The sequence below is a fragment of the Dermacentor albipictus genome, chromosome 4, assembly GCF_038994185.2.
Source record: "Dermacentor albipictus isolate Rhodes 1998 colony chromosome 4, USDA_Dalb.pri_finalv2, whole genome shotgun sequence".
Classification (NCBI taxonomy): Eukaryota; Metazoa; Arthropoda; class Arachnida; order Ixodida; family Ixodidae; genus Dermacentor; species Dermacentor albipictus.
The window spans coordinates 112,287,340-112,315,280 of NC_091824.1; the positions used below are offsets into that span (position 1 = coordinate 112,287,340).

The 27,941-nt window shown below is 43.4% G+C and overlaps 1 protein-coding gene across 5 annotated transcripts in view; it reads right to left on the minus strand.

Annotated features, from left to right (window-relative positions):
* Nucleotides 1-949: 949 nt before the first annotated feature.
* LOC139059261 (uncharacterized) overlaps nt 950-27,941 on the minus strand; it is a 56,894-nt gene continuing 29,902 nt past the window's right edge. For 4 of the 5 annotated variants that reach the window (XM_070537437.1, XM_070537439.1, XM_070537435.1 and 1 more), the window contains 7 exons: nt 27,547-27,732; nt 24,732-24,958; nt 24,003-24,455; nt 17,800-17,884; nt 16,878-17,012; nt 12,653-12,845; nt 950-11,624 (listed from right to left, as the gene is read on the minus strand). In XM_070537437.1, coding sequence (XP_070393538.1) covers nt 11,476-11,624; nt 12,653-12,845; nt 16,878-17,012; nt 17,800-17,884; nt 24,003-24,455; nt 24,732-24,958; nt 27,547-27,732 — 1,428 coding nt within the window. In that variant the 3' untranslated portion in view covers nt 950-11,475. The remainder of the gene's footprint in view (nt 11,625-12,652; nt 12,846-16,877; nt 17,013-17,799; nt 17,885-24,002; nt 24,456-24,731; nt 24,959-27,546; nt 27,733-27,941) is intronic. The other variant, XM_070537436.1, reaches the window with a different exon arrangement.

The window sequence follows — 27,941 nt, forward strand, 5'->3', positions numbered from 1 at the left end:
CATGCTCATGAATTACAGCATTCCTGCTTAATTGCTTTGTACTTACCTAGTTTACAAGGACAGTCGAGGTAGGCAAACTTAGGTTATAGTTTTTGAGGTGCTTCAATAAATAATGTCATAATATCTAACTGGCTTTAAAAGAGAACTGTTTCAAGGAACTGTTATAGACGTGATTGCCTGATTGATTAAAGTATGGCACATACTTAAATGATTTACATTTTATGAATGGCAGTGGCCAACTTAGGGACACACTCATTTTCCGGTGTCAATAGATTGGATACAAGGGCTGATGAATGTACCTCTAGCAGCCATTGTCATCTTTCTCGGCTGCCTTTTATATACGGCGTGCTCCAGTGCACGTTTCGTGCCTTGTGCTGCAACGTCAGAAGAAGAAGAAGAAAAAAAAAAGTTTCTGCAGCTCCTTACATCAGTCCAAACAGTTCTCAAGCCTTTCGCTTGCTGACGCACGCATTGTTGTAGTAAACCTAACCTCTGGGCTCCTATATGCCCTCATATATTCAGATACTTTCAACCATGTCATGAACTTTGACAGTGTCTATTTGATACTAGTCAGTTGCTTGCTGAAGCTTTAATTTGAATTCTGAATAAAGCTAAAGTACACTGCCAAAGTGAAAATGGTGCTGCACAAAAACAGCCCATATATGCAAGAATACTCGAAAATATCCATCACATCTCACTGGCGAAGAGAAGATCGGAACTTATTTTACTTCGTTAGGAATCAGCCTCAAATGGAAACAAAGTTTTGAAGAAAAATAAAACACCACTTTGCTTTTAAACTGGCTTTGTGTAAAAATTTAGAGGCACTCTGACACAATCACTCTAATACAAGAGACAGTCAATCTAAGAGCACTGCAGGGAGAGCTCACATTTACAATATGACAGCAGGTTGCTGCGTTTCAAGCATGCACACTTAGACAGGCACATCTCGTACAGTCTGAAACAGTGCTTTATTGTAAATAGAAAAACGCACTTCAAAAAAACGACTAGCTAAGCCACCACTGCCAAGATGTCACACTGAGAGTGATGTAACGTTGAGCAACTACAGACATGTGATTCTGGCCGGTAAAAAGGAAGGAAAAAAAAAGCAATGTCAAGAGCACGGCCTCTCTCGCCATGCACATGAACAACAAACATGGTATGCCACACCGAGCAAATACAAACAAGATCCCACCCCTGATGTTGGGCCCAGAGTATGTGCACAGCCAAGAGGAAAACACTGCAGAAACAACGGCGATGAGAGAGCAAACAGGCAACGTCGATCGATGCAAGTATGGTTCACAGAGGAGGAGTGACGTGCACGCATAGCAAGGGTGGCGCACGAAGGCGGTGCTGATTGTATTGCATGTTTGTGACCCAGACACCAGTACTTGGCGGGAAAGTGTAGACCTTCCTATAAAATGCACGCTGCCGTCTGCTACTGTGTTGCAATTCACGAAGCATTTGAGCAGCACAGCAGTGTATGCGTCGTCTCAATTGGAATAACAATTACAGGCCCATGGTGTGGAACCCCCAGTCTTCTGCTCTGAACAGCAGGATTTTTTTTTTTTAATTGATATGCTGCGTAATGTTTACAATGCATGTGTGGGCTACAGAAGTTAAGCAACCTAGACAAGACTCACGATACCCGAGGCAGCATTTGAAAGTGGAACAAGCACTTGTTCACAAATTTGAGAGGTGCTGATACGAACAACTCGCCCAACTCCAGATACCAACAAAGGTGTTGGTACCTAGCCCAGCTAGACACCAACACCTTTTGCAAATGTACACAGGTCACTTTCTTCAAAATTTACTAGGTCTCCTGCCACATGCCTGTGCTCCAACCCTCTGGTGAAAGGACAATTCTACCCATCTTCACCATTCACTTTTGGAGCTCAAGGCATGGCACAGGGCTCAGCAACCGTTCTTATCACATGCCAACTGGCCTGCATACATTTGATGAAAGCTGTACATATCAGATCAACCACATGCTTTTTTCCTTGTCGTTTCGCTAAAGGCTGAACCATGGGTGAAAAGGTAAGAGTATAGATGGCAGTATATGACAAGTTTCACATTTGATTTCACAGGACCACCAAGTTTTTTATCTCTAGAAACAACTGACAATGCTACCAATTTTGGAGAGCATTCATTTACACAAACCCTTCTGTGCTTCCAAGATATCTGTGTCTTTGCAGCAATCATTGTACGACTTCTTATATGCACTGCTGCGCTCCTCATGCAACACGTGACACGTTTGTGCACAACGTAGCTTATGCGTTGCACTACCAGTGTAGGGACACATGAGACAAGCACACTTCGTTCACACATAAACATGGAAACACATACTGGCACCACAGCGAGATGTAAGTATCACAATATCAATAGCACATGCATGAGCACCCCGCTCTGATATGTCTGGCCACTGGCATATGCGTGGTCGGAACCTTATTTTGTTTGGACTTCACCATGTCTTGGCATTGCACTCACTGTTCACTTATCAGGCATGACAGAGTTCAACTGGTGGTGGAGTTCGTACAGTCCATTTTGCAGCTCACCGATATACACATTTTCATGCAGTTGCATGTGTTTCAACAAAAAACATCTGAAAATGCCAACGCTGATGAGTAGCCTCTTTTCCACAGAGCAGAGGCATGATGCCAGCACATATATTCAAGCAACATAATACATGAACCCAAAGAGAAGCTGCATTTTTGCTTTCAGCATAAAAGAGGATCAGTATGGCACGACAATTACGAGAAGTGCTCTCGTTTGTACATGTCTGTGGCCTCATGACTGAGGCTGCCCACTGTACTAACATAGCAACCAGCTTTAATGATAGCACATATTGTTAATTGCTTCACAGCTGACGCACAAAGACATCAAACTAAAATTAGTTCTGCCAGCTCCGTATGCTAGTGCACTCTGCAAATACTGCCAAAGACCTATAGTAAAGTCTCCAGTAACTCACAACCACGGTGACATATCACCTGTCAAAAGACCAAATCTTTTCTTAAAAAAAAACACCAAACAGTGCTATGCAATTGTCACAGGTTGAAACTACATACTTCGAAGCAAATCAAAGTTTCAAAAAGCTTGGAAACATATGTTACACGTCAATGAGGCAGAGTACACAGCGAAGAATGTAATTATCATCAGGGAAAAAAAATATTTGAGCTGGCACCACATCTACATTCAAATCTGAAACAATTGCCACATAGTACATTTTGTCTAGCAGCATAAGCCACAATGTTTGCTTGATTTACCTGCTAAACATTTAATAGTCTCGGCAGATAATAGACGGCAGTGCACAGATCATCTTCAAAGTTGCCTCAACTGTGCAACTCTCAAGAAGTGGTCATGTTGTTGCAGCTGCTTCCACTACCTAAATCTTTGTTTATAAAGCACTTGAATGCATCTGCAGAATGAACCAGGCAAGCATTGCAGCTCGTGGGCAGAATACACCACAGTCATGCATGAAATTTCCGAGTACAAACAAATTCATCAGATTTTAAAACTGTAGTGAAGAACAAGGACAATATTTGGTGGACACTGAAGAGGACAAAGTCAGCAGCTCTGCGCCGTGAGACATCAGGTCATGTTCGTGCGCTTGATTTGTTTTTGTGTGGCCTTGCAGCACCGTGTAAATAAGCACCCTTATAATTTGGTGGAGGTGCGGGGCACACTTCAAAGCTGGAACTACAAACCCGCACCTTGCCGTCAGCACCCACCGAATATTGCCATTACAAAACAATTGCGAAATACCAAGTACAGAGTCACATTTAACATGCCTTATTAAACGTTGCTAACCACCGAGTCTCTTGATGTGAAGCTTCTAAGGGCACTGCAAGAGACAGCCTGCCATGCACGGCCAAGGGTACTGTGTGTGTCCAAAAAGTGCAACCTCGCTCAGAGCGGCATGCTGCCCAAACAGCAGTTGTTTGAAGAAGACAGTGCACTAGTTCCGAGTGCACACAGAGAAAATAGACTTGTAGTCATGGGCTGGTTGTTGGCTACTGCACTGTACTAAAGCTTTCAAATGGTTTGCAGTGTTTGCTCCACCTTGGGAAGTAAATGCATAACTAATCAGCAATTTTGCTGTGTGCAGTCATGCTTGCACGTGCGCATGTTCAACAGGTGATGTGCTTTACCAAAGCTTGATGGAGGAAATACAGGCTTCTCTCTGAATTCAGGTGCCTTTTAGACAGCTGCCTGCTGTGGACTTTGTTGTAAAGCCAATCAGAAGACGTTCTCCCTGAGTATCGTTGCCACGGCAGCATTGAATAAAGAACTGTGGTGCCTGGCCGAGAATTGTTTTGGAAATATTCAGTACCTGGAGGAACAGAAAATATCTTAGACAAACCCGCAAGCACAACAAAAGTAGGTGCTGGCCACAATGATAGCAGTTATGTTTTATGCAACTGAACCGGAGTCTATTTTAAACATTTTTGCACTATAAGCAACATTAAACATCCCACACCTCCTAAATGCGTCAACATTTACACACAGTCCTTTAAGTTTTTGCTCCATGGCCGCCACATAAAATCATGATGGCAAACTGAAGAAAGAAAAGCAGAGCATTATACCTGCTGCATTCTTCGATGGATGCACGCCAGAGGCAGCAAAGCTAAATGTAGTCTTTTCTGCAGACAAGATAGTTCAACGGGAATGACACTCTGCTAACCATTTTGTGCCATCATCTGTTCAGGTAGGTTACTTGCAGACACAAACTTGCACTGCATGCTACTGCTTTGCAGTCTGGTAGCCAAAACTGCTGGTACTTTGGCAGTTATGATATTCGCTTAGTGATATGGCAGACAATTGTGTAGACATGTAGGAGGCACCGACAACTGAAATACACTTCCCTTAAGCTTGTTTTAAGTATAGTCCCATCCAACACGTCTCGGTTAGTTCAGTGTGTCAAAGTGCCCATGCTTTACAATGAAGCTCCAGCACTAAGAGTAAATGACATGGCTCAGTCAAAGTCCTCACCGTGAGGTGATACAGTAGTGACACAGTTCAATAGGCAGAGGACATAGAATGGCAAAGACCAGACAGGTACCGTGACACTCTTCTTTGAATTTATGCATACTTCATCTGCTCTACCACGTAGACATTGTGAACCATATACAATATGTCCAGCAACTACCTCTGCGAAGCACTGCTAATCTACATAACTTTATAGCTTTCCAGGTTCCTGCCCTCGAATTTCCCCAAATTGAAAAAAAAAAAAAAATCCTGGATCATAAAACTTTGTAAGGCCAAACTTTCTTCCAAATCCATTAAGTGCTAAAGGCCAGTGCACAAAAGTCTATGCACAAAAGGCTAAATATAATCTTCAGTTACACCACTGGAAGAATTTATCTGTGTACACAAAGCAAAAGAGTGTAAGCTCTGGAGAAACCCACAGAGCTCCACTGAGAACCTTTGTCGCCACTTTGGGACCGACTTGCCGCTATCTGAAACAGCTTGCAAAAGCAGCAAAGAAACCTTATTCAGTGCAGTAGCCAACAGGGTACAGATAAGAGTTTGTGAGAAAAAACAGCACCAGACATCAGCAGTTTGTCCAAACTATTAACCCGCCAGTGTGGAGACCTTCAGACAACAACGACAACGAAGCAGCTCTAGCGGAGATATCTAGCGACCATGCAAGGGGTTGGCAGAGACACCCGGACCAGCTCTGCTGTCACTTTGCAGTGCTGTCGAGCTCTCCTTGTAAAAGCTATAAAATTATTGAGGCACTTTCACTGACTGAATTCCACTATCAAGTAATAGTACGCTTGAATGTGTATACGGCAATATATATATATGCGTGTATATATATATATTGTATATATAATATATATCTTGTTATTATTAGTGTCATCGTGATCTTATTAAACGGGCCAGTAGCAGTACGTAGAGTCAAAACACCGAAAATACTTGGTTTACATCTAGGAGAGTGGTCTACCGCTGAGTCGTTTTGATGGCAGGATAAACATGCATTACAAAGCGTTTCCCCCTTGCCCTCTAGACATTTGGCTGCATGACTGTAGGTATAACCTTGCATGTCTATCTTTTTCCTCTTCTACGTTACTCTGGAGACTCAACCATTTGTCACAACAAGTACACAAGTCTAGCTATGCAAATGTCAGACTGCAGCCAATGAAAACTAGCTGATAACCATCGACAAAAAGACCCACGAGGTTCAGCAACACAACACCTAAGAGATCATGCTAGTACACCTAGCTAAGCTCACATCTTTCCTGCAGAAGGACTCGATACTACGGACAAGATGAGCATTACAGATGCCGAGCGGAGGCATGCCATCCTTATCTGCAAGAAGACTGGAATGAACGATGAAACAGGAGTTGCGGTAGTGAACATGTGGTCGTCCTATGGGCATCAATAGTGACCAGAATAGTGCAAAATAATGAAAAAAAAAGAGGAAGAAGAGGAGAGAGAGAGAGAGAAATAAATACTATGGCTGTTTTCTCACTAGCGACATCTGAGGGGAAAAAAAGCAAATAAGATACAGGCGAGTGAACTGACATACCAGGGACTAAAAGCAGGTTATTAACACCAGAAAAAACAACAATGTCAGAGTTAAGACTGGAGAGTTCTGATTCTGAACTGTATTGTGAAATCTTGCAATGCCGTTGCACTGCAAAGTACCACATAAGAATGTATGTTTTAAGAAATGGTCCTTTCTTCCCCCACAATTGCTGCCTGTGCTTCAACAAGGTATCCTGATGGGCATTGCCTATGTTCTTTTGATGCCCTAGTGGTGTTCCACAGTGCATAGAATACAATTTTTAGATTTTAGTAAAACTGGAGAGACGTGTGCTCATTTTGATGCCTGTTGTGTATGCTTGCTCCAAATTTATGGTACTGATAATATGAACTTTATATATTAAGACCATAGCACTTCATTACTTTCTTGTTTTTGCATTCTTTACTTGATAGTCGTCTGCAAAACCAGGCAATACATTTCAGAAATTAAAGTGGAAATGCAAGGATCACCAGCATCGAACCACACTGCACGAAAAATGAACCAGCCTTCCATTCCAATATCAATTTGCCCCCTGAAGTGAAACATGCATTATACCCATCATTGTCTACCACAGTTACAAAATAGTGAAGCAATATTATTTCAGCAAATGGTTTACAATGGACAAAGTGATCCCCACGCAGTTTGCACTAAATGCCATTTGACATGCACACCATCTAGCAAATGAGTACCAGAACCTTTGAACAGCGGTACAAGACAACAACAACCTGCATTTAACACCAACCGAGCTTGCACGGACGACACTTATACACAGCTTATTGCACGCATCTAGAGTGAAAAGAGATAAAAGCGAATAGGAACAATCCCGGCGACATGCTTGTGGAAAACATGCACACCCAAATACATTCACCACAACAGCTAGGAGTACTTCTTGCATCTGTTGTGACCTTGCAGAACGAACAACTTCACTCATTCCTGTGGTGCTCCGACTAGTTCTGACTAGCATACCAGGCAGACTGATCTCTGCCCTATGAAAACCTCCGTTATACGTACAGCCAAGGCTCTGTGCTCTGCGTTTGTTGAGATTGGGCCACAATGTGGCGCTGGGACACAGATAAGAAAATCTAAGCTTTCGTGCAAAATATCTTCGGCTCTATAGACTAGAAACCACTTCAACCACACCTTGAAGCACATGACTAGGCTTGTCGAAGCTCAAGCCCTGTTGCTTATGGCGCAAGCTGTAAGGAATTAAAAGCTAAAAGGCACACCCAAAGCTAATATGCTGTTGACAGCATCTTATGTTTTCGTTACTCAGTACCAAATGTCAAAGAAGGTCTCCGTGTCTCAACCAAGCTCAAGGGTACTGATTTCCGTAGATAAACAGTTAAATATTACAAAACAGAAAAAATATCACCGAAATTGCTTTGCGTTGCATGTGATGAATTCAAAAAAAGAATTGCTCAACAAATTAGACTAGTCAAACCCAAAACCGAAAAACGAACAGACAAACCAACAAAATGGCAAACATACAGACAAACAAATCAAAAACAAATCTGCCACATTACTTTAAGCAGCAGACTGAGTATCAGCATCTAGTATAGATGCTTTCGTCTCACACTTCTCATTCTAAATTCAAGCGCCACAGTTTTTAGCGGCAAAGTGCCACTTGATTGGCTGGTCAGTGGCTGTAACTCTTTGAACAGCCCTGAACCAGGGACAAAAAGAAAATATATATTAGGGACTCTAGGTATCCCTGTGGAAATATGCAGAGGAAAATGTTTGGAATATGCATGGCATGGACACAAAACTTGCACTACAATAACAGGAAGAGAAATACTAAAAAACCTAGACCCGAGTTGTAGGACGCGAGTATACAACCAACAGGAAGGAAAACAGACAACAACAAGCTAAACACCCTCAGGATATCCTTAGACAAACACCAAAAAAACTTCAACAGGCAAAGCCACTAGGCCTGATGACCTACGGCCTAACAGACAAACACATAAAGTGACAAAAGGAGCGGCAAGGCAATGTGTACGGTTGGCATATTAAAAGAGGGAAGCTCCTCATGGAGTTGACTAGAATGCATCTCGTGGGGACTATCAATATGCTAGCACACGCAGGCTTGACACAGAACAAGAAAAGCTACAATGCCATGCCGGTCCATCCAAAATTTGTCAATATGAGTATCGTTCAGCTGGCTACTGTTTTGGGTCAGCTTAAATGCAGCAGCTGCTTGCAGCTGGAATGCCAAGTTACATCTTCAGTGTAGACATTGCAGGACTACTGTTAAACATAAACAATTTCAGCTAATTATTTTCTTTGAGGATTTCAACTAAACTCATGCTGGCAATTACCCACAAAAAATTTATGCTACAAATCAAACTGGAATGTTAATGGCACTTTACTTTTATTTCGTGCTGCGTCAGTGGAAAATTCTCTTTGTACATAGTCCCATAGCTGATGCATCCATGCTCACAAAACTGATGGTCCAGTCCATATGCTCAACTGTACAGATTAAAGACCACGGATAATAAAGTATAACTTGCGAATAACTAGAAAGGTTTGCGAAACCGAGTCAAAAAAGCCTTATCAGCAACTGAAGAGAATCAGTGCTCTGACATTAGAAAACTTCTGCTGCTCAAACGAGGCTAAAAGATAGCAACTTATGTCGAGCATCTGTTGCAGCTAGTATGCTACACTGAAAAGCTCTGCATTGCATGCCACTTCCAAGCTGAGATTAAAACAGTGCTGCCATTGTGTGCAGGTCAAAGGCGCGACCGGCAGGGCTGCTACGTTCACAACCTGAGTCCCATCAACAAGTGAAAAATGGAGGCCTCACAGAGAACCCATGCGACGCACTGGTCGTGGCATCATTCTTTTGGCAATCAACTCACTCCCAAGCCCACAGAGTGAAGATTCCACAGCAAAATTCACTTCCACCGTCCATGCGGTGTGCAGAAGCTAAAAGCACTGCGTTTAAATTTCATTTTCCAGTTTCTTCGTCATGAAAGTAAAAAAGGAAAAAAGGCAAGAAATCTGTATGGTTCCCAAAACACACCCTCAACCAAGCCAAGCATGCAGTGTTCCACTGCACCAAACAGACAAAACAAACAAACAAACAAACAAACAAAGAAAAACAAAAACAATATCTTAAATAGCAAAGGGTAGCCTGCCATTCACAGTTGTTAGCGCTAACCTAGCAGTTGGGCTTCCCAACGCAGTCAAAAACAAGGTAGCTCAACCACTAACGTGATTGTTGTCAAAAACAAGGGCCACACAGAGTGTTCTGTCTTCATAAGCTTATTGGCAGACTCAACAGCCTGCCTTCACTTGTGTCAAAAAAGCGCTAACCTAGCAGTTGGGCTTCCCAACGCAGTCAAAAACAAGGTAGCTCAACCACTAACGTGATTGTTGTCAAAAACAAGGGCCACACAGAGTGTTCTGTCTTCATAAGCTTTTTGGCAGACTCAACAGCCTGCCTTCACTTGTGTCAAAAAAGAAAGTAACAACAAAAGGTAAACTTCAAACATTGGGCCTCTAGCAGAGCACTGACGTGCTCACGCGCAACCACGCAGCAGTCCCACAAGCACACATACAAACGTGCTCACATAGAGAGGCACACTCGAATAAATGCTTCCTGCTCGAGTGCCTACAAGATGCCGAGGTGTACTGTACACCAACGGAAACTGCAAATGCTTTTGCCCATCAGAGAGAGAAAGGTTCTTCCTTTTTTTTTGCTAGGCTTGGAAGTTGGCTCACATATGCCTTTGGTTGCCAGCAGCCACGAATTTAGGACAATCTGACAGTGCACTTTGTACAGACATAAAAGAAAATGATAACACAAAGTGTTAGCCAATGCTGACCACAGCTGTCCAAGCACTCCTCGACCAGCAAACACAATTCGAGTAATTATCATGGTGGCAAAAGTGAAGAAAAATAGTTCTATTGAAAGGAAGCCAAACTTCCTTTTTAATTTTTTTACTTTTGGCAATATTATTATATTAGTGCTGGAAATCAACGACAGGCATATTGTAGGCACTGAGCAGATAACTTGATGGGGGAAAGCAGCAGCTGCATGAGTCAATGGAAGAATTCATTTCGTCAGCGAAATATGCTGCACCACATCACACCAACTGCACTACTGAGCTCACTGACTGGCATCATGTGTTTTTAAAGTAGCCAGCACCTCTCTACATTCACTTAAAGAGCAGCAGTTTTGGCAAGTATTGCCTTTACCAGTCCAGAAGAAATGCATGTCAACTTTTGACTGGTACAGCCAATAGTAACAGCAGCAGTCTTCAGTGTTGGCAGAGAACAATGGGAGAGTGCAAGAAGTCTCGCAACACAGTCAACCGTCTGCTCACACCCTTTAGTGCTTTAGAGCCTATTGCTTTTCTGGCAATGTGCTTAGCTTCGCTATTAAATTTTGCCAATGTTCAAACAGTAATAAGTGCCCAAAAAATGAGGCACATATAGCAAAGAGCAGTGGTAATTTTAAAGTACAGAATCGTCAAACAAAATTACCTCAACGGTCTTTGTAGCAATACACTGCTAGCATTTTTAGAGTGTACCAAATAGCTTTCTTTTTTTTTCTTTTTGTGTTACGCATGCTAAGGCCTAAGGTGACCATTACATGCCTTTAGGAAGACTTCATTTTGGCTTGTGGGCACGATGCACGAGTGCTCTGTAATTTACAGAAACAAGCACTCCTTTTTGCCTTAAGCGTATGCTTCTCCTGATCATGCCAACATTTGCCTTCGGGCTCGCTTGCATCCAAACTTTGGTTACCTTGCAAACAAGCCTGCCAGGTTTGTTCAGATCTTTCTTCCATTCACTCTAACCGTGGTGTGCACTCCCCCCTTCCCACTTTGGGATACCACAAGAAAACCGGCTACACCTTGACGAACAACACCTGACACAACTGCAACAGCACCAACAGCGTCCTTTTCCATGTGATGGAAGGAGGAAAGACAAAGTAGGCAAGCTGACTAGGTGGAAGAGGAAGGAATGGTCGCAGGCAGTGGCTTCGAATTTGGGGGAACGAGCAGCGTAGTGATAAGGGCACACCACAGGGCTGTGCGGGCACGACGTGATGCTTGGCTCAGCTGTCGGATGCTGTGTGCCAGGGCAAGCACATCTGCGTCCAGTCAAAGTAAATTTAGAGATTGACAAGTGAGATTAAGCAACAAAATCAATAAAGATTCAGTGAACCTTAGCAATGAACAGTGCAACTTGAGACAAAGATGGGCATGCACAAAATGCTGACTTCCAACTGCTATAAGATTATTGCTGTGATAGCTGTTAAGGCAAACACAACTAGTTGTTTTGATGTCTGCCAATGATCTTCACAGGAATCCTGAAGTGCTTTGTGAGAATATACAGAAGTAATAAAAAATAAAGAAAGCCATCGTGCCCAGTAAGGATTCGATCTCCAGACACCCAATGTGCCGGTCAAACATTTCAACTCTCAGCCACTCCTGAACCAAATAGAAGTAGAAATGTGTCCAAAGCAGAAAACTAATGTAGAAAAGGCATAAAGCTCCTAAACAAAGTAGAAATCTGACGTGCACCCGATTTTATAGCAAGAAAAATGGGCAAGGGTATATTATGTGTTGCACAATGGTGGTCAGTTTTGCAAAGTCAGCTTTTCCGCATGGCTTTTAAAGTCAGCTTCACTGCAATATATTTGTATTAAGCAGAAAAGCAAGTGAACAGCAATATCTTATCGCCCTTGGACTTTATATGGAACATGATGTAGCTACACTTCGGGGTTGCTCTTATGGTGCTGCACGTGATTTGAGAGGTGCGTAGTAACTCAATCATTTCACCATATGTGGAAGTTTCCATTTATTGTCTCGGCATTCCTTTGCAGCAGCAGTGTAATTTCATTATACTGAACTAGCACACGAACACACTTCGTTATGTTGAGGTTCTAAATGCACGGTGTTCTATGAACATGATGTTATGAAAAGTTAAATACTTCGTTATATCGAGAATTTTACTATATTGAAGTTTGTTATATCGAGCTTTAACTGTATTAATTTGCTATTGCAATGATAAGCTATCTGTGTCATCATTAGGCTTTCTCCATACAACACATGCCCCCCAAATTTTTCTCGTCAGGCATACCTACAATCAAAGTAAACTGCCATGATGCAGACTCACCAGCATCTTCTTGGAGGCGGGCAGGTGGGTTAAGCAGCTGGCGGTGATGTCGGTGCGCCTGATGTATCATCTCGTCACGCCTACAAGTCTGTACACCTCGCAGGGCCTCTAGCCAGCGCTCCATGCTGGCGTGTACATCAGGGTGGACTTCTGCGCCTCGCAACTGCTCCATCTTGGCCACCAAAGTCAGGACCTGCACATGTGTGATGTGGAAGAGCGTCCTCTACCACATGAGGCTTGCTTGTGTCAAGTAATGCAACAGCTTACATGAAATGCATATGTAGTAGACTTGTAACAAAATAGACTGCAATGAAAATTCACTTTGCCTAAATTGGTAATAAATGAGCAGTATATATACTACAGAAACAATTTTGGCAGAGCTTGTAGTTTAATACAGTCAAGTTGCGGATTTGTGCAAGTTAGTTATGCATTGTGAAATGGTTTTTACGCCAGCAGATACAGATTTAGGAAGGAGCTACAGGACGCATAAAGGTCTACTTACACTCCGAGTTTATTTACAAGTTTAATTTTCTGATTACCAGCCTATTAGCAGCATCTTAGCATACAATGTGTGTACCTTGTGGTAAGCGAATTGCCTCCAAGATTTCTCTGCGTGCTGCGGGCAACCATGGGTGGTGCCTAATCTCAGAGGTCATGCTGAAGAGTCCCGTGTTTCGAGTATTGTGCCACTTTCAATGAGCAGTAAAGGTGGCGTCTTTTTTTTTTCCCCAGTTTTGGAATAAAGAATGTCAAGCTTTGTGTGAGACATCCACTTGCGTTTTAAATGTAAGCTTTTCCACTGAGGCCCTGCTCTACTGGGGATGAGCTCCACCATTGGAAAAGCTGGCGCTGCCGTCGGTGTGACATGGAATGAGAGATCATGTGGCCACAGTGGCCACGTCACCTGCTTCAGAAGCGCCGAAGCAAGCTGAAAACGAAAGTTTAAAATCCCACCGGCACTGCGGTTAAGTGGACAGGTTTTCCCCCTCGGGTGCCTACTTGGCAACACTTGAAAGCACTATAATAGGTAGTCGCTGCCTTTGAGGGCATCCAGTGTGGTAGGCTACTGCGTGGTGTCGCAGTGCCAGATGTACTCAACGAAGCCTGGTGTTAGCCTTCACATGTACCTGCATGACATGAAGCTGCGCGAAGCTTGGATCACGAAATTTAGAACCGGCAAGCGGCTGCAACTCTGGGGTGCAGCGAGCACTTCCACAAGGAAGATTTTTTGCTACGGCGTTGGGGCTGCAACGCTCAGTGAGTAGCAGAAAGCGTGCACTGAGAAGCAAGCTGACGCGCGCTGCCTAGCTAATGTCACGAACCTTTGATCTATAAACTTGCTGATGCTAGACCCTGGCAAGTTCAGTGGAACGGTAAGGGAACGGTAAGAAGCACATTAAACAAAGGCATGGCATATGCTCATGTTTGCATTAGCACAAGTTTGCATTAGCACAAGTTTGCATTAGCACAAGTTTGCATTAGAACAAGTTTGCATTAGCACCAAGAGGGAAATTTCTCGCTGAGAAGACCGACAAACATACAGTGCAATGCAACTTGAGAAATTATGATATTGAAACGTCAAAAAATTTAGAAGAAACTAAAAAAAAAAAAAGACTGAATCGTCGTGACGGCACATCACAAGTCGCCGTAGGCATCGAAGTCCCTTTATAATGAAATTGTTTTTGAACAGCTCTGATTGTCCACCCAACAATGGCTGCTTGTGTACTATCAAATGCTCAAATGCTGCAGCCTAAAGCTCACGGCACGAAGCAAAAAATTGTGCGTGGACATGCATGTAGACGCGCAGTCGGTCGCTACAAACCTATGTGATCGCTGCTTTGAGACTTCATTCTTTTATCTGTGCTGTCTTATTTCGCAACAACGAAATTTCCACGAAAGCAAATTTTTTTCCTTTCCCCACTGATTTCGTTTTTGCGAGGTATGCTCATTTGGTTATACAGACAGCCCACTATAAGAACATATTTTACATAGTTTGCTCTCAGCGATTGCCTACCTTTCATGCAAGAAGCCAGTTTGGGGGACTCCATTGCCGCGACTGCATGCAGTGGGCGATCACTGTATGTATTTGATAAAGAGATAACGTCTGGAAACCATTCCGTGCTTTCTGTGTGCCTAATATTATTATCATTATGACAGTAAAAAACTTCCCTCGTTTCGAGTACTTACAGAAATGTCCAGGAGGGCGCCCCCCGTGGTGTTTTTATTAAACGGCGAGAGTCAAACTTATGAGGAGTGCACCGCAGTATCCCTCATACTATGCAATATGAAACTACAATATGTGAATATTTGTTTGGTTTGCCACAGACCCAGTGCAATAATAATTAAGAAGAATGTTTACCTGTTAACTCAATGAAGCTGAACTTCTGCAGCCACCATCGTCTGCTGCTTGCATCAGCAAAAAGACCCAGCTAGGCAGCCTAAGAGGCTCTGCTATCTATGCGAGGAGCATATGCTGTTTCTGTGGACATAAGACATCCACGTCAGCATTGACAATGATGTGGCAACCTGTGTGGCTGACACCACAGAAAGTATAATTGAGGAGGTCCTCGAGGTGCCAATGCAGGCTGATAATTAAGGCGCGGACATGCCAGCTTGGCTTCACATTATCACAGCTGGCAAGCTAACGTGCTGATCCTGTGTGTTCACACTAATCGTACAGCTGCGCATTAGCAACAGTGCAGGGTCCCATGAATGTAACCCAATGTTGTATCCATGCCCCGTATCAGCACGGGATGCTGCCAGTCAGCCATCATGCTTGTGCTTCTTATGCAGAAAACTGATTGCTAAATTTATTATTGCCAATGTCAGTGTTTAGGCACACCTATAACAAATATTGGATATAACAAAGATATAGTTTATTTAAGTTAGAAGCGATTTTGGTGTAACGTTGCTTGACTGCGCTCCATTCAGTGCAACTATATTTTTCTTACGAGAATTCCGTTCAGCAGCTTAAAAAGGTCTTTGAACCACCCCTCGGGCTTGGTGAAAAAAAAACGCCGTCCACGGATAACTTACGCTGCTGGGAACATTTCAACTAAATTTTGCAATCGTGTGCAGCGCGTGGAGCTCACAAGCGGAGTATGAAGTCCGCTTTTTCTCAAACACTCTTTTCAACAGAAGCCTACTTCCGACTTTTTTAGGGCACTACATTTTGTCGGACAGCATATTCCCATACGTAGCTGCTATTGGCCAATAGCTAACATCAATCAAGAAGGTTGTTTGGACCAGTGCACTTCTTCCTACTGTTACTGTGTATATTTATTGACGCAGTCCAATAAACAGGCTGAATTAAGCGAAAATCTGTGTACAAATTTCAATAAGAATTACGTATTTCCGAAAGAAGCCGAGTACCGTCGGCTCATGCTCCGCTGCAGCCGCCCACGCAGGAAGTAAGCTTTGGCCATCCTGCTCATCAATGTTGTAGCCGTCGAGTATGGCTAATTTCGACTGGTTTTCAACACCCAACTAGCCTCGAAGCATGCAAAACTGAAGGTCAGAACATACACATGCTACCCAGCATGCCCTCACTCCTGGCCACTCCTGCCTAGACGCCTTGGCTGACTTTGCTTCGTACCAAGGCTTTATGCTGACCTACTGACAGCACACAAGTTGGATGTGGCTACTATCGGCCGGTCGAGCTGGTGCAGGACAAAGCTGGTCCGCACTACGTGGCACCGCCAGATAGGAGCATGTGAGCACGAGCATGCACTTTAGCCTCGTCGTGCACAAAGCAAATGCTGCAGTTGCACGTGCGTAGATGCCACAGCCGCCGTGGGGTGCTGCAATTAGTCCGCTCACCGAGCGCACTGCAGCTCGCTAAAAACAACCGCCTCTTGCGCATTATAGGCACCAAAATTGGGAATAGTGGTGCCTACATGAATATCCAAATTCAAATTTGAACTGCTATGATGACATTCAGTAGGAGGAGCATTGTGGGCACGCCCTGCTCCGCTGTAGCCTTCACAGTGCAAAGCACTTAAGAAAGAGCGGGAGTGCCGCGAAGGGGATCATAGGCGACTTTTAAATGCCAATAACTCTGCTTCTGCTGAATTCACTAAAGCACTTTTAGCAGCAAAGTATTTCTGAAATAGTCAGCTATTTTAATTCCAAATACATTTCTCGACTTTTCAAAAAAAATGTCATTCAGGGCACCTCCAAGTTAAAGATGGCTGTTGCAAGAAGTGCATGGCAAGGTTGGGCCTACCTTAGCATGTTCTCGAAGCTGGTCGACAATCAGGCGATCCACACGAGACGGATTCGGGGGCAGCCGCGGCACGGGGATGTTGTTGGCACTAGACACACGCTTTCCAGGATTTTGCCGGGCCAGCTCCGCTTCTGTCTGGATAGCAAAGTCAGGTGCCAAAAAAATCTTTGTTAAAAAAATGACCTTTGTTAGGTGTCCCAGAAGGTGCCCTGTAACACTCTCTGACAAAGTTGCAGGGTAGTGATTGCAGATATAGGATCAAAAAAAAAAAAAAAAAACAAGGCATTATTTGTGTATGGGCGGCTGGATCTTCATGACTTTATGTATGCCTTTACTTAGAAGTGATTGATGGTGCTTGAATAATACATGTCTCAGGAGGCAGCCTTTCAATAAGGGAATTAGTTTTTGCAGGGTTTTTGTCTTTGTCGGTTGTTGCCCTCAAAAAGACAATTGTCCCCTTTTCAAAACAGGTCCAAATATCCACTGCTCAACCATTGTTGATGATTGCTTCTAATTAACAAAAACAATTAAGTTTTGGTGTTTTACGTGCCATAATCATAGTCTGATTACGAGGCACTCCATAGTGGGGAACTCCAGATAAATTGTGACCACCTGGGGTTCTTTCACAGGCACCTAAATCTAAGTACACGACTATTTTTGCATTTCGCTTCCGTCGAAATGTGGCCACCACAGCCGGGATTGAACCAGCGACCTTGAGCTTAGTAGCTCGATACTATAGCCACTAGGCTACCTAAGCGGGTTCACTTCTAATTGAAGGCACAATTGAGACACAACATTTTATTCAAGCCTAGGATAAGACAATATAGAAACTGTGGTGCCTAGGTTTGGCTGCCTTTTACTTCAGCCCTGGCCACCTTAATAGATGGAAACCAGCCCCATGTACAGCAATCTGACTGCTCACTTTTTTGCGCTCCTTTTCGAGGCTGTGAAACTGGTCATAGCACATCTCCAGATGCAGGTGTAGCTCGTTGGAAGGGCCACTGCGCCTGCACCAGCAGCAAACAATGGCTTTTCAGTCACATGACCAGTCTCATTCGAAGCAGTTCCAGATCATGCTACTTCAAGATGACACTTTTCTATCAATGCTGAGTAGTATATCCCCTTAAGATTCGAACCGGGAGGGCAAGTTTTTTCTTGCTGTCATCAAAAAACTACACACAACAAAATGCTGAAGAAGTATTGAAATGACTTCTTCAGATTGTCAGTTCTTCACCTTAAGCAAAGGGCCAAGCCCTCTAAACCCCAGAAAAGAGATGCTGGGAACCGTCAGAGCGTCCCTAATAATTTGGCATAATATTTTTTTCCAGAAACCAGTTTCAGTTTCGGTATCCAGAAGGTGAATGCGTCGTGATTTCAAAACACGCTGACTGGCTCCATCCCTCGAAATGCTTGCAGCACTCTTGCTTACATTATCTTGTGAGCAATGTCTCCATACCTAGCCTTATGCTTCATGATAGTATCAGCAAATATTGCTTTGTGTCATGACATCTTGGTAATGTCAATGACACCAGGAATGACGTTCCTAAATCAACTTTAGTACAAAATCAAAACACGTTATAAGCATTCCCCAACTTTCATTTGCTAAATGTAATCATTTCTATGTGCGAGAGCATGCAGTACATTTTTAAAGATCTTGAAAAGTGCTCCTTTAAGTTGCAAGTTCTCGCCATTTTTAATCTATAGAAACAGGAAAGCAACAGGATCTAAAATTTCACGCAGTATTAGTAATAAATAAACTTCATTGCACGCATTCATCATTATCATCAACATCATCCAATTCAAGCGATTTCATCTGACATCGTCAATGGCTGCAGAACTTGCCACCATCAGTGCTGCTCTGGAGTTCATTTTTTAGGAATAATCACAGTTATAGTCAATTTTCTGTGATAGAACCCTAATGCAGCTCTCTAGCATCTTTAGTCACCATTCCATGATGAACCTAATTAACAGCTAGTTGCAGGCATCCGACGCTTGTTAGAGCGGACCATAATAATCCAGCGAGAAAGGTCTGGTAAATCCTAGGTGCATTCTATCCAAAATTAGGGTCGCGATATGTTGTGAAATGGTGAAACTTAAAACATACTAGTACAGTCTAACCTGAAGGCGAACGCAAGAAAGATAAGAACATCAAAATTAAAATAAATAACTTTACGCAATAATTGTACGATCACACGGCTCAGCATCTTCCTCTCCGTCGATTTACGGATGCTGGTTGCAGACAAATGGCTGTCTTTCCATACTAGAGCATATATAAATTTGCAAAACATCAAGAATAATGGCAGGCACAAAGGTGGGTAGAGCCGACCAGCCAGCACTGCAGTGCCGACTGCGTGGCCCAAGCGCACCGCTGCCACTGATGACACAAACGACGGCTACAGTTTGTCCCTAACACAAAACAGTGGCTGGTCGTGTAAAAAAATGTCTTAATTCTAGTGCATTTGTTCCTTAAGAAAAAGTGTATTTTCGCAAATTCTGCAAGCAGCCGGAAATAGTTGTGTGCAGTGCAATGGCACTAGTGCAACCCGTGCACTAGTTGCATGCAGTGCATTGCCACACACACACACATGCCACTGCAGCAAAGTGCATTGTATTTACACCACGCAAACAAAATTTGCCCAAAGATCTCTCCGCCGTAGCCGAAGGTTCATTATAGCTGGGTCCTCTAAAAGTGGAATTGGTTGCATTGATAATATAGGCAGGCCAAACAAAGTGAGAAGAGTAGTCTGTTATTTCCGAAAGTATGTTGCATGCAGATCTGTTATAATGGCTGTGACTGTACTACTGTCGAGAGCAGATACAGCCACAAGGCTTTGCTTCCTCACTTGTTAGCCTACACTGGCATAGTGGAGCTCAAACAAATTTACGAAGAATGCCTATTCATTTTGTAATGGAATGGCTGACAGCCCTGCTTGCGACAACTGTGGCTAAGAGAGAACTATCAGGCATCTACCCCGTGACTGCCCTCATTACAGTGCGACTAGAAAAAGCAGTGTCAACTGCACTTGACAAACTGGACAACTGCACCTTGACAGAGGACAGAATCCTTGGACACTGGTATTGATTGTGTTTAACACAGAAGTCTTTAAATGCATTGCTCCACAACTCAAGGACATGCGGCCTGTGTGACAGACTCAAATGGTTGTAGCAACATTGGATAGTGTTCATGTGCACAACTTTCTAGCTCTCCTTTTTTGATCTTGCATTACCTTTCATTCCCTGCAATCCTTTCCCCAGCAAGGATAGCCAGCTGGTATTTACAATGGCTAACCTCCCTGTCCTTCCCCGTCTCTTTCCTCCTCCTTCCTTCACGTCACTTTTCCTCGCTTTAGGCAAAATTGGTAAGACTTTAGTTTACACTAGGGGTGTGCGAACCCCAAATATTATATTTCTAATAGAATATCAAACTGAAGCAAGAAAAGAAAAAAAACAAGCAAATATCGAATCAAATTTTTTCGAAAATTTTTCACAAAATTTAATGCTTGCTCATTTTGGGCAAGAAATACGGTGTTGCACTTGCTTGGGAGTCTCCAAGCATTGCACAGCAAGAATGCAGCAAGTTATCAGCAACACATCGAAATAGATACAGTTGACTCTCGTGACAACAGACCTTGATAATCTGATAAAAAAACGTCCGTTTTAAACGAAGTCTGTAATTTCTGAAACACCTCACTTCTGATACTTTCGTCGCGATATCTACCAAGTTTATTGCAAAGAGTGAGTGACAAACGTCCAAAGTAAAAAACAAACAAGAAATGTCGCAGCTTCCCCCAAAAGGCGAAGCATCGATCGCGATAGCGAATTAAGCAAGATAAGCGTGGCAGCAGCAGCGAGTGAATTGACCTTTGTGCTGTTTCTCACTTCAATGTGAACTGAATGTCGAAAGCACAGCGCATACGAAGCTACCAGCACAAGATGCACTTTGTCCATGTCGCAGATCACTTTCAAGATACGGCACCCACGCGTGCGTGCACTTTGTACACATCACAGATCGCTTTCACGATACAGTGCCCGTGTGGGCAAGCACTTTGCTTACATCGCAGATTGCTTTCAAGATATTGCGGCCACGGCGTAAACAGCAGCTGCTTGAGTCGGGGCAGAAACGGGCTTCAGACAGCGCGTTTCCGCCCTGCCTTCCTCCATAGCGCGCACGATATTGGCCGTGATCATCGGCTGACCCTCGCAAGTCAGTTGTCAGCCCGTGTCGACGCAGCAAAAGTAGGTTTCATATGCCCAATTTTGAAAAAAATTGCTGCTAATTTGGTCCGCTGTAGCCGATAGTCTGTTGTAGCATGGTCCACTAAAAGCGAACTTTGCTGCATTAATAAAAGAAGTAGAGCAAACTAAGGCTGGAATATGGTCCAATTTATCTTAAAGTTGTTGTACAGGAGTCCACTGTAACGAGTGTAAACTCTATACACATCATGGTCTACTCTTACTAAAGGGAAAACCGAATTAGTATGCCAGCAGCTCACTTCTAGTATATCACAGCTCACTTCTAGTATATGAAGGTCTGTAAATATCTTTTTATCGATACAATTTCTGTTGAATACTATCAAATGCATTGTTTCTTATGAGACTAACGTATTAGCGCCGTTCTGTTGTACAGAATACTGATGAGGTTCTCAGTCTATTAGTGTACCTGTGTTCTGAAGCAATCCTTCGTTTATTGCATAGCAAGTTTTGCTTTCCAGTTTTTCCCCATAATGCAGAATGGCTATTCCAACTTCGCAGCAGGTGGGTTAGGCCAATCTGTGCGACAGACGAAAGGACCGCGCATCACGTGACTCCAGTGGTCGGTGCCAACAGTAAAGAGCAGGCGCTGCACACGCCGTTTCATTGTAAAGTTGTCCAACACGATCTGCCAGTCTTTGCACTTTACAAAACATGCGCTGCTTTTCTGGCTGTTCCCTTTTTCCATGTCCCGTTATCATTTTGATCGGTCCTGTCGACCCGGATGAACTTTGTACCACTAGAGGCGGCCCCCTCTGACGACACAGCGCCGTTCTGCGAGTTGCGGCATTAAGAGGAAGCTTTAGCTTGTGTGCACCTAACTAAATAGATGTAAAAGGAGAATTCGTTTTTCTCGGCAACAACTGCACCTAATTTGACAAGGTTTCTTGCATTTAAAGGAAAAGCTTAAAATCTAGTGAATGTTGCTTTCGAATTCTTTATTTAAGTCGTCAACTATATTATAAAAAAGGGCAAAAATAGAAAATTTTCAGAAAACTAAACTATCAAGTTTACAACTCTGCTACTCAGCAATGAAAAATGATATAACAAAGCTGTGAATTTCATATAATAGTACATCTAAAATGGACAAAATTGATATGTTACACATGAATCTCAAAAAATTTAGTAATATGGAAATACAGCTTTTGCAAAACCCTCGTACACAACATAATGAATTCACGTAAGGTATAAATTGGCATATTGAATCTGCCCACTCTGAATGACCTAACAGATGCTGTTTACAGAATCGCGATATCTTCTCTTGATACCTAGTTATTTCTTTGCAAACTTGGTGCTTCTCTATTTTTTTAATTTCGTAATTTTGAAAACTTGTGCAACAATATTGCAGCCCTAAATCGAGATTCAGCTGATAACAGTCACTAGAATTTTACTTTTTCTCTCAAATACAACAAATTTCATTAAAATCGCCTCGATGGTTATCTAAGAAAAGCGTTTCTGCGTCTTACATGTATTTGAATAGGCCGCATCGGAGTTGAGTTCGAGCTAAAGCTTCCTCTTAAGGCGCTGCTTGTGCGATCCCTGCATCGGGTCGACACTGCGGAACGCCCACGGTGACTAAGTCTGCTACTATGTGAGCCGGGGCAGCCTGTCTGCGGTGCCCTCAATGCTCCTTTTGTGTCAACAACGACGTGAAATGCTTGATTGGGAAGCATAGAGTATAAGAGGCTCAGTGGCACACGTGATGTGTGGTATACTGCACGGACCTCTACACCGAACACACTGAATATTCGGAAAATCGAATAGTGGATATCGAATATTCGCACACCCTTAGCTTAGGCCCTTAGATTGGGACCTAAATCCTTGGCGATCAAATATCTAACAGTGCAAATTTGCAATCTCAAATCGTCGCTTGTAAGATATGTTTTACTTCATACTTTCGGTGTTTCATTTGTCAGAGTACTGTACGATTTGCAGTGTTGGTAACCTAGCGAGAAAGTTGCTAAATGTAGTGAGTTTTTAATCACCTTTGCCGAGTCATTTAATGACTTTCTAGGTGGCGTAAATAGCAAGGTAATATTCCACAAGGGATTATGGCTAAGTTCTGTGCCTGACTCCCATTTTATCCTGAGGGAAATGTATGCACCTTCATTTGTTGCTACTTCTGAAGATACACCAAAGAGCCTATTAGTGATCCCTCTGGGTGCACCGGAGCTGTTCTTTCAGGTTAAGGGCACGAGAGATGATCTCATTAAAAAATATTTTGTTTTCCATTTCACATTCCGACTGTAGACAAGAGAGAAAAATTCTGAGCAGGTCATAATGATCATCCGTTTTTGCTAAAAATGGAGAGTTTTGGGCCACGACCAGGAAAAATTCTCCAAAAAGGTTACTAACACTGAAGACATGGTAGGTACAATCATGAAGTTCCCTAAAAAAATTCCTAGAGGGAACTCCGGTGCTAGTACTTACACCAGAGCATGTCTATGGGAGCTGCAAGTATGATAATTCCGCATACATGGGAATGATGGTTAGTACTACATGAATTTACCTAAACTTCATCCTTTTGACTCTATGTGGCTCTCTGACATTAGAGGTTGATTGCTTTCAAAGAAATATTGCATTATAAATACAATAATTGACTATGACTATCCATGTGTGCAAAGACTTCTGGCCTTGGTGCATTCAGAAAAATTTGACCCAGTGGAAATTTTGACTCAGCGCAAATTTTGAGAAATAAAGCGCAAATAAGTAAAGTCACAAGAATGCATGAAGCCACAATCATACCCAATATCATTCCCATGGTGATTCAACCACTGCTGTGCGATTTCCCTCCAGCAGGTAACATTTGTTTGAAGCTCTATGGGCACAAGCTGGTGGTATGTGAAGTTTAAAAATCCAGATGGAAGTCCTCACCGTAGTAGCCTGGGTCCGAAGCAGCCGGCCTGCTGTGCAGCAGCGACGGCTGCCGCGGCAGGCAGGGTCGTCAGGAGGCGCCCCCTAGATGCAGTCAGTTGTTCCCAGGCAGTCATGTTGCTGTTTCCACAAGGCCATCCCAACGAGGAGGGATGCTCAGCGGGAGGCCAGTATGGTGGCGGTGGGTGGCGCGAGTGGTGTCGAGCCACTCCACTCGTGCTGCTTAGGTTACGTGGAAAGTTGTGATAGCTAGCTGGCACGTCGGCAGGCCGCTCGGCACTCGGTGGCACTGACCAGCCAGTCCCTCCAACGGCTAGGCCATTGGTCAGGCCTGCTGGCTCATATGGGCCATTGCTGCCACTGCAGCTGTAGCCGTTCCACAAGCCGCTGCCACCACTGCCATTTGGCCGGAGTAGTCCTGGTGAGGGGCGAGCCCCGCAGCCAGGTGCCACGCTGCACACACCAAACAATTTGCTTAGATGGGACATCAGGCGCGTTTCCTAGAAAATATGGTTAGCTGAGCCACACCATTGGGCTTTTTCTGATTTTGTGTTTTTTCTCCTCTTATCTGCTGCTGATACCCTGATGTGCCTGCGCTGGCATGAACTCATATTTAAGTGTTTCCCTTGAATAAACCTCAGTCGTTAGTTTGCACCTGTCCCGTCTACTTCCTTGTGATCGTCTACTTAGCGCATCCAACCTTTCCAAATAGCTCTGGGTGTGCCTTACCGATAGTCAGTGGTAGCCGGCGGTGAGTAGCCAAACTGCTGCTCCCTGGCTGCAGCTGCCATGGCAGCCATGTGTTGCTGCAGGGTGGGGTAGCCTCCCGTGGCTAGCAGGTGTTGCAGGAGCTGCTGCCGTTGCCGCAACTCATGGACCGTGGCTGTTGTCAGGCCGCCGCAGTTTGCAGTGCCACCCCCAATCCCCCGTGGGCTCAGGTCGAGTGGCACATTATGCTGCACGTCCAGCAACAGCAGGCAGCAAGAGGAAGGGAGAAGGAAAAGAACAACTTTTGCAGGTGCTGTAGTGTTTCCAGAGTTGCGCACAATGCAAAGCTGCCTACATCTTGTGCAGTCACCTGCAAGACCTACCTAATTCAGTACAATCTATTGTGAAGAGCTTAAAGAACTGTGCTCCAGTATGCTGTTGAATAATAATGTATTGAAATATAGCAGATTGCCATACGCGGCTGCTATTAGCCAATAGCTGACATCATTCACGAAAGGTGTTTGGATCAGTATGCTTCTTGCTACTGTTACTCTGTATATTTATTGACACAGTTTAATGAGCAGGCTGAAGTAAGCGAAAAACTGTTTTTAAATTTCGGTAATGATTACACATTCTGAAAGAAGCCGACTATTGCCTGTTCACGCTCAGTCGTAGCCGCCCATGTAAGAATTACACTTTGGCCACCCTGCTTATAGGTGTCGTAGCCATCAGGTCTAGCCAATTTTGACTAGTTTTGAACACTCAACTAGTTTTGAACCACGCGAAACTTAAGGTCAGACCACATGCACTGTTGCCAGCGCACACTCACTCCTGGCTTGATGCCTTGGCAGGCTTCACTTCATATTGATCAATTTGATAGTGTTTCAAAATGCGCAAGCTGGATGTGGCTGCTATTCGTCAGTCGCACTGGTGCAGAACAAAGCCGGTACACACCACATAGCAAGGTTAGACTGGAGCATATGAGCACAAGAGTGCACTCAAGCCCCGTCATGCACACAGCAAACGCTGTACTGCACAACAGTTGCATGTTGTTGCAGTCTGCTAGACAACGTAGATACCGTGGTTGCCGCGATGAGCTTGCTGGCTGAACAAACTGTGTCTCAATGAGGACAACTGCGTTTGGCGTGTGGTAAGCGTCAAAATCGGAAGTAGAGGCACCTACATGGACATCCAAAATCAAACTTGAACTGCGTGCCACGGTGGCGTTCAGTAGGGATAGCACTGTGGGCAAGCCCCACTCCGCCATTGTTTTCACAGTGCAAATCAATGCAGAAGGCATGGAAGCACTGGTTAAAGGATGTTTGATTGCCAATAAGTCCACTTCTGCTAAAAGCATTAAAGTACTTTTTACGGGAAAGTATTTCTGAAATAGTCTATTTTAACTTCAAATGCATTTCTCGACTTCAATAAGAAGTGGTTCAAGGGTTCTTTAAGAGCCTGGCATAGCCATCACAGCAAGAACGGCCTTATAAAGTCGACTTGCACTGATTCGAGACTGACAAAATCAATCTATTTATCCGGAAGGTCAAATTGAATCAGATGCAGAAAAACCATCAAAACACACATCCGATTCCTTTGACAGTATTTGCCAGATTCTAACACACCCCTGAATCAAATGCATGCCTACTTTATATGTGTCCAAGTCAGAAAACTAATGTAAAGATAACATTAAATCTCCTAGACAATGTATAAATGTAACATGCACCCAATTTTTCAGTAATAAAGATAGGCAAGGGTCTAATATGCGTTGTACAGTGGCAAACGGTTTTCAAAAATCAGGTTCGTCACAATGTGGCCGTGTTATGCAGCAAAGCATACAAACACTGTGAGCACGGTTTTTAGACTAATTTTCTTGATAAAAAAGAAGGGTGCAACTTAGAATTGGGTAAATACCATATGGAAACATTGTGAGCTACTGTTATTGCTCGCAAATCTTCCTAGGTCAAGCCAAAAATAAACATTTTCAACAGATGACATATGTTAATTGCATTCACTATCCCCAAAGCTCCGCCACGACAGACGCTACCTGTAAAGGGGTTGATATTGAGGTCACCATTAGGGTTAGGCACATGCATGCTGACGGGTCAAATTTGAATTATTCGGCGAAAGCCAATTTTAAGATCAGAATGAATAAGGAGTTCAGGCCCATAGAAATGCACGGATTCAAGCCAGAATTTCTGGTTGCGACTGAATGAACCAATAAATCGAATTAACCAGAGCCAAATAAACGAAAGTCTACAGTATAAACAGTTTTTGAGATCTTTGTAACTCTTAGTAGAAGACATCATTGAAAGTCAACAGTTGCCAGTATCATTAAACTTTTTTCGTCCTAGTTGCTGTACATCATGAAGCACCATGGTGAAGGGAAATAGCAAGCGCTGCCGTTCATTTTTTACAGAAGGCTTGAAATCCAGGCCAGTTGGTACATAGCTGAAAGAAAAAAAAAAACAATAAAGAAACACTAAGGACAAGAGGAGAGGTTCACACCACAACGACTGGCCACGACAGTCGTGGTGTGAACCTCTCCTCTTGTCCTTTGTGTTTTTTTACTGTTTCTTTTTCTTTCATTTTTTACCTCAAGGCGAGGGCTTCATGCAAGATGCTATAGGGGAATTAAGCAGACAAATTTTAACAAAGCACTAACACGATATTCATAACTTGTCTTTCTTCTCTGCATTAAATGAAGGTCCAAACAATATAAATCCCAGAAAAGAATACTGAAAGTTATCACAGTGTCCTAAATAAATTACTATAACGCTTGTTTTACACACCAGTTTCCATTCCAAAAAGCATTGTTAGTGAAATTCCACCTCACCTGCTGCAATGGCTGCGCGTGGCTGTAGCTTTCACAAGGTGGCTCGAGCTCTGAGCTGTGCATGCCTTGGTGGTTGAGTGGAGGCAGTGGCAACTTCACACCAGCTGTGGCTGTTGCCCAAGCAGGCCCCAGAGAATCACTGCTTTGCAGAGGTTGGCACTCCTCAGTGTTCAGTAGGGAAGCCTGCTGCAAGCGCATCATGACATGATCATCCAAGGTGCGCTAATGAAGAGCACTAAATCCGTTTTATACTAATTAAGTCTATTTCGTAAATTTCATGGCAAGAGGTTCATTACTCAAACAGGAAATGATAGCGCAACTTTCATTATTTAAATTTTGCAGCGGAGATTGAGCATCGGTACGTCAGTTCAAGAGTTCAAGAGTTCTTTATTTGC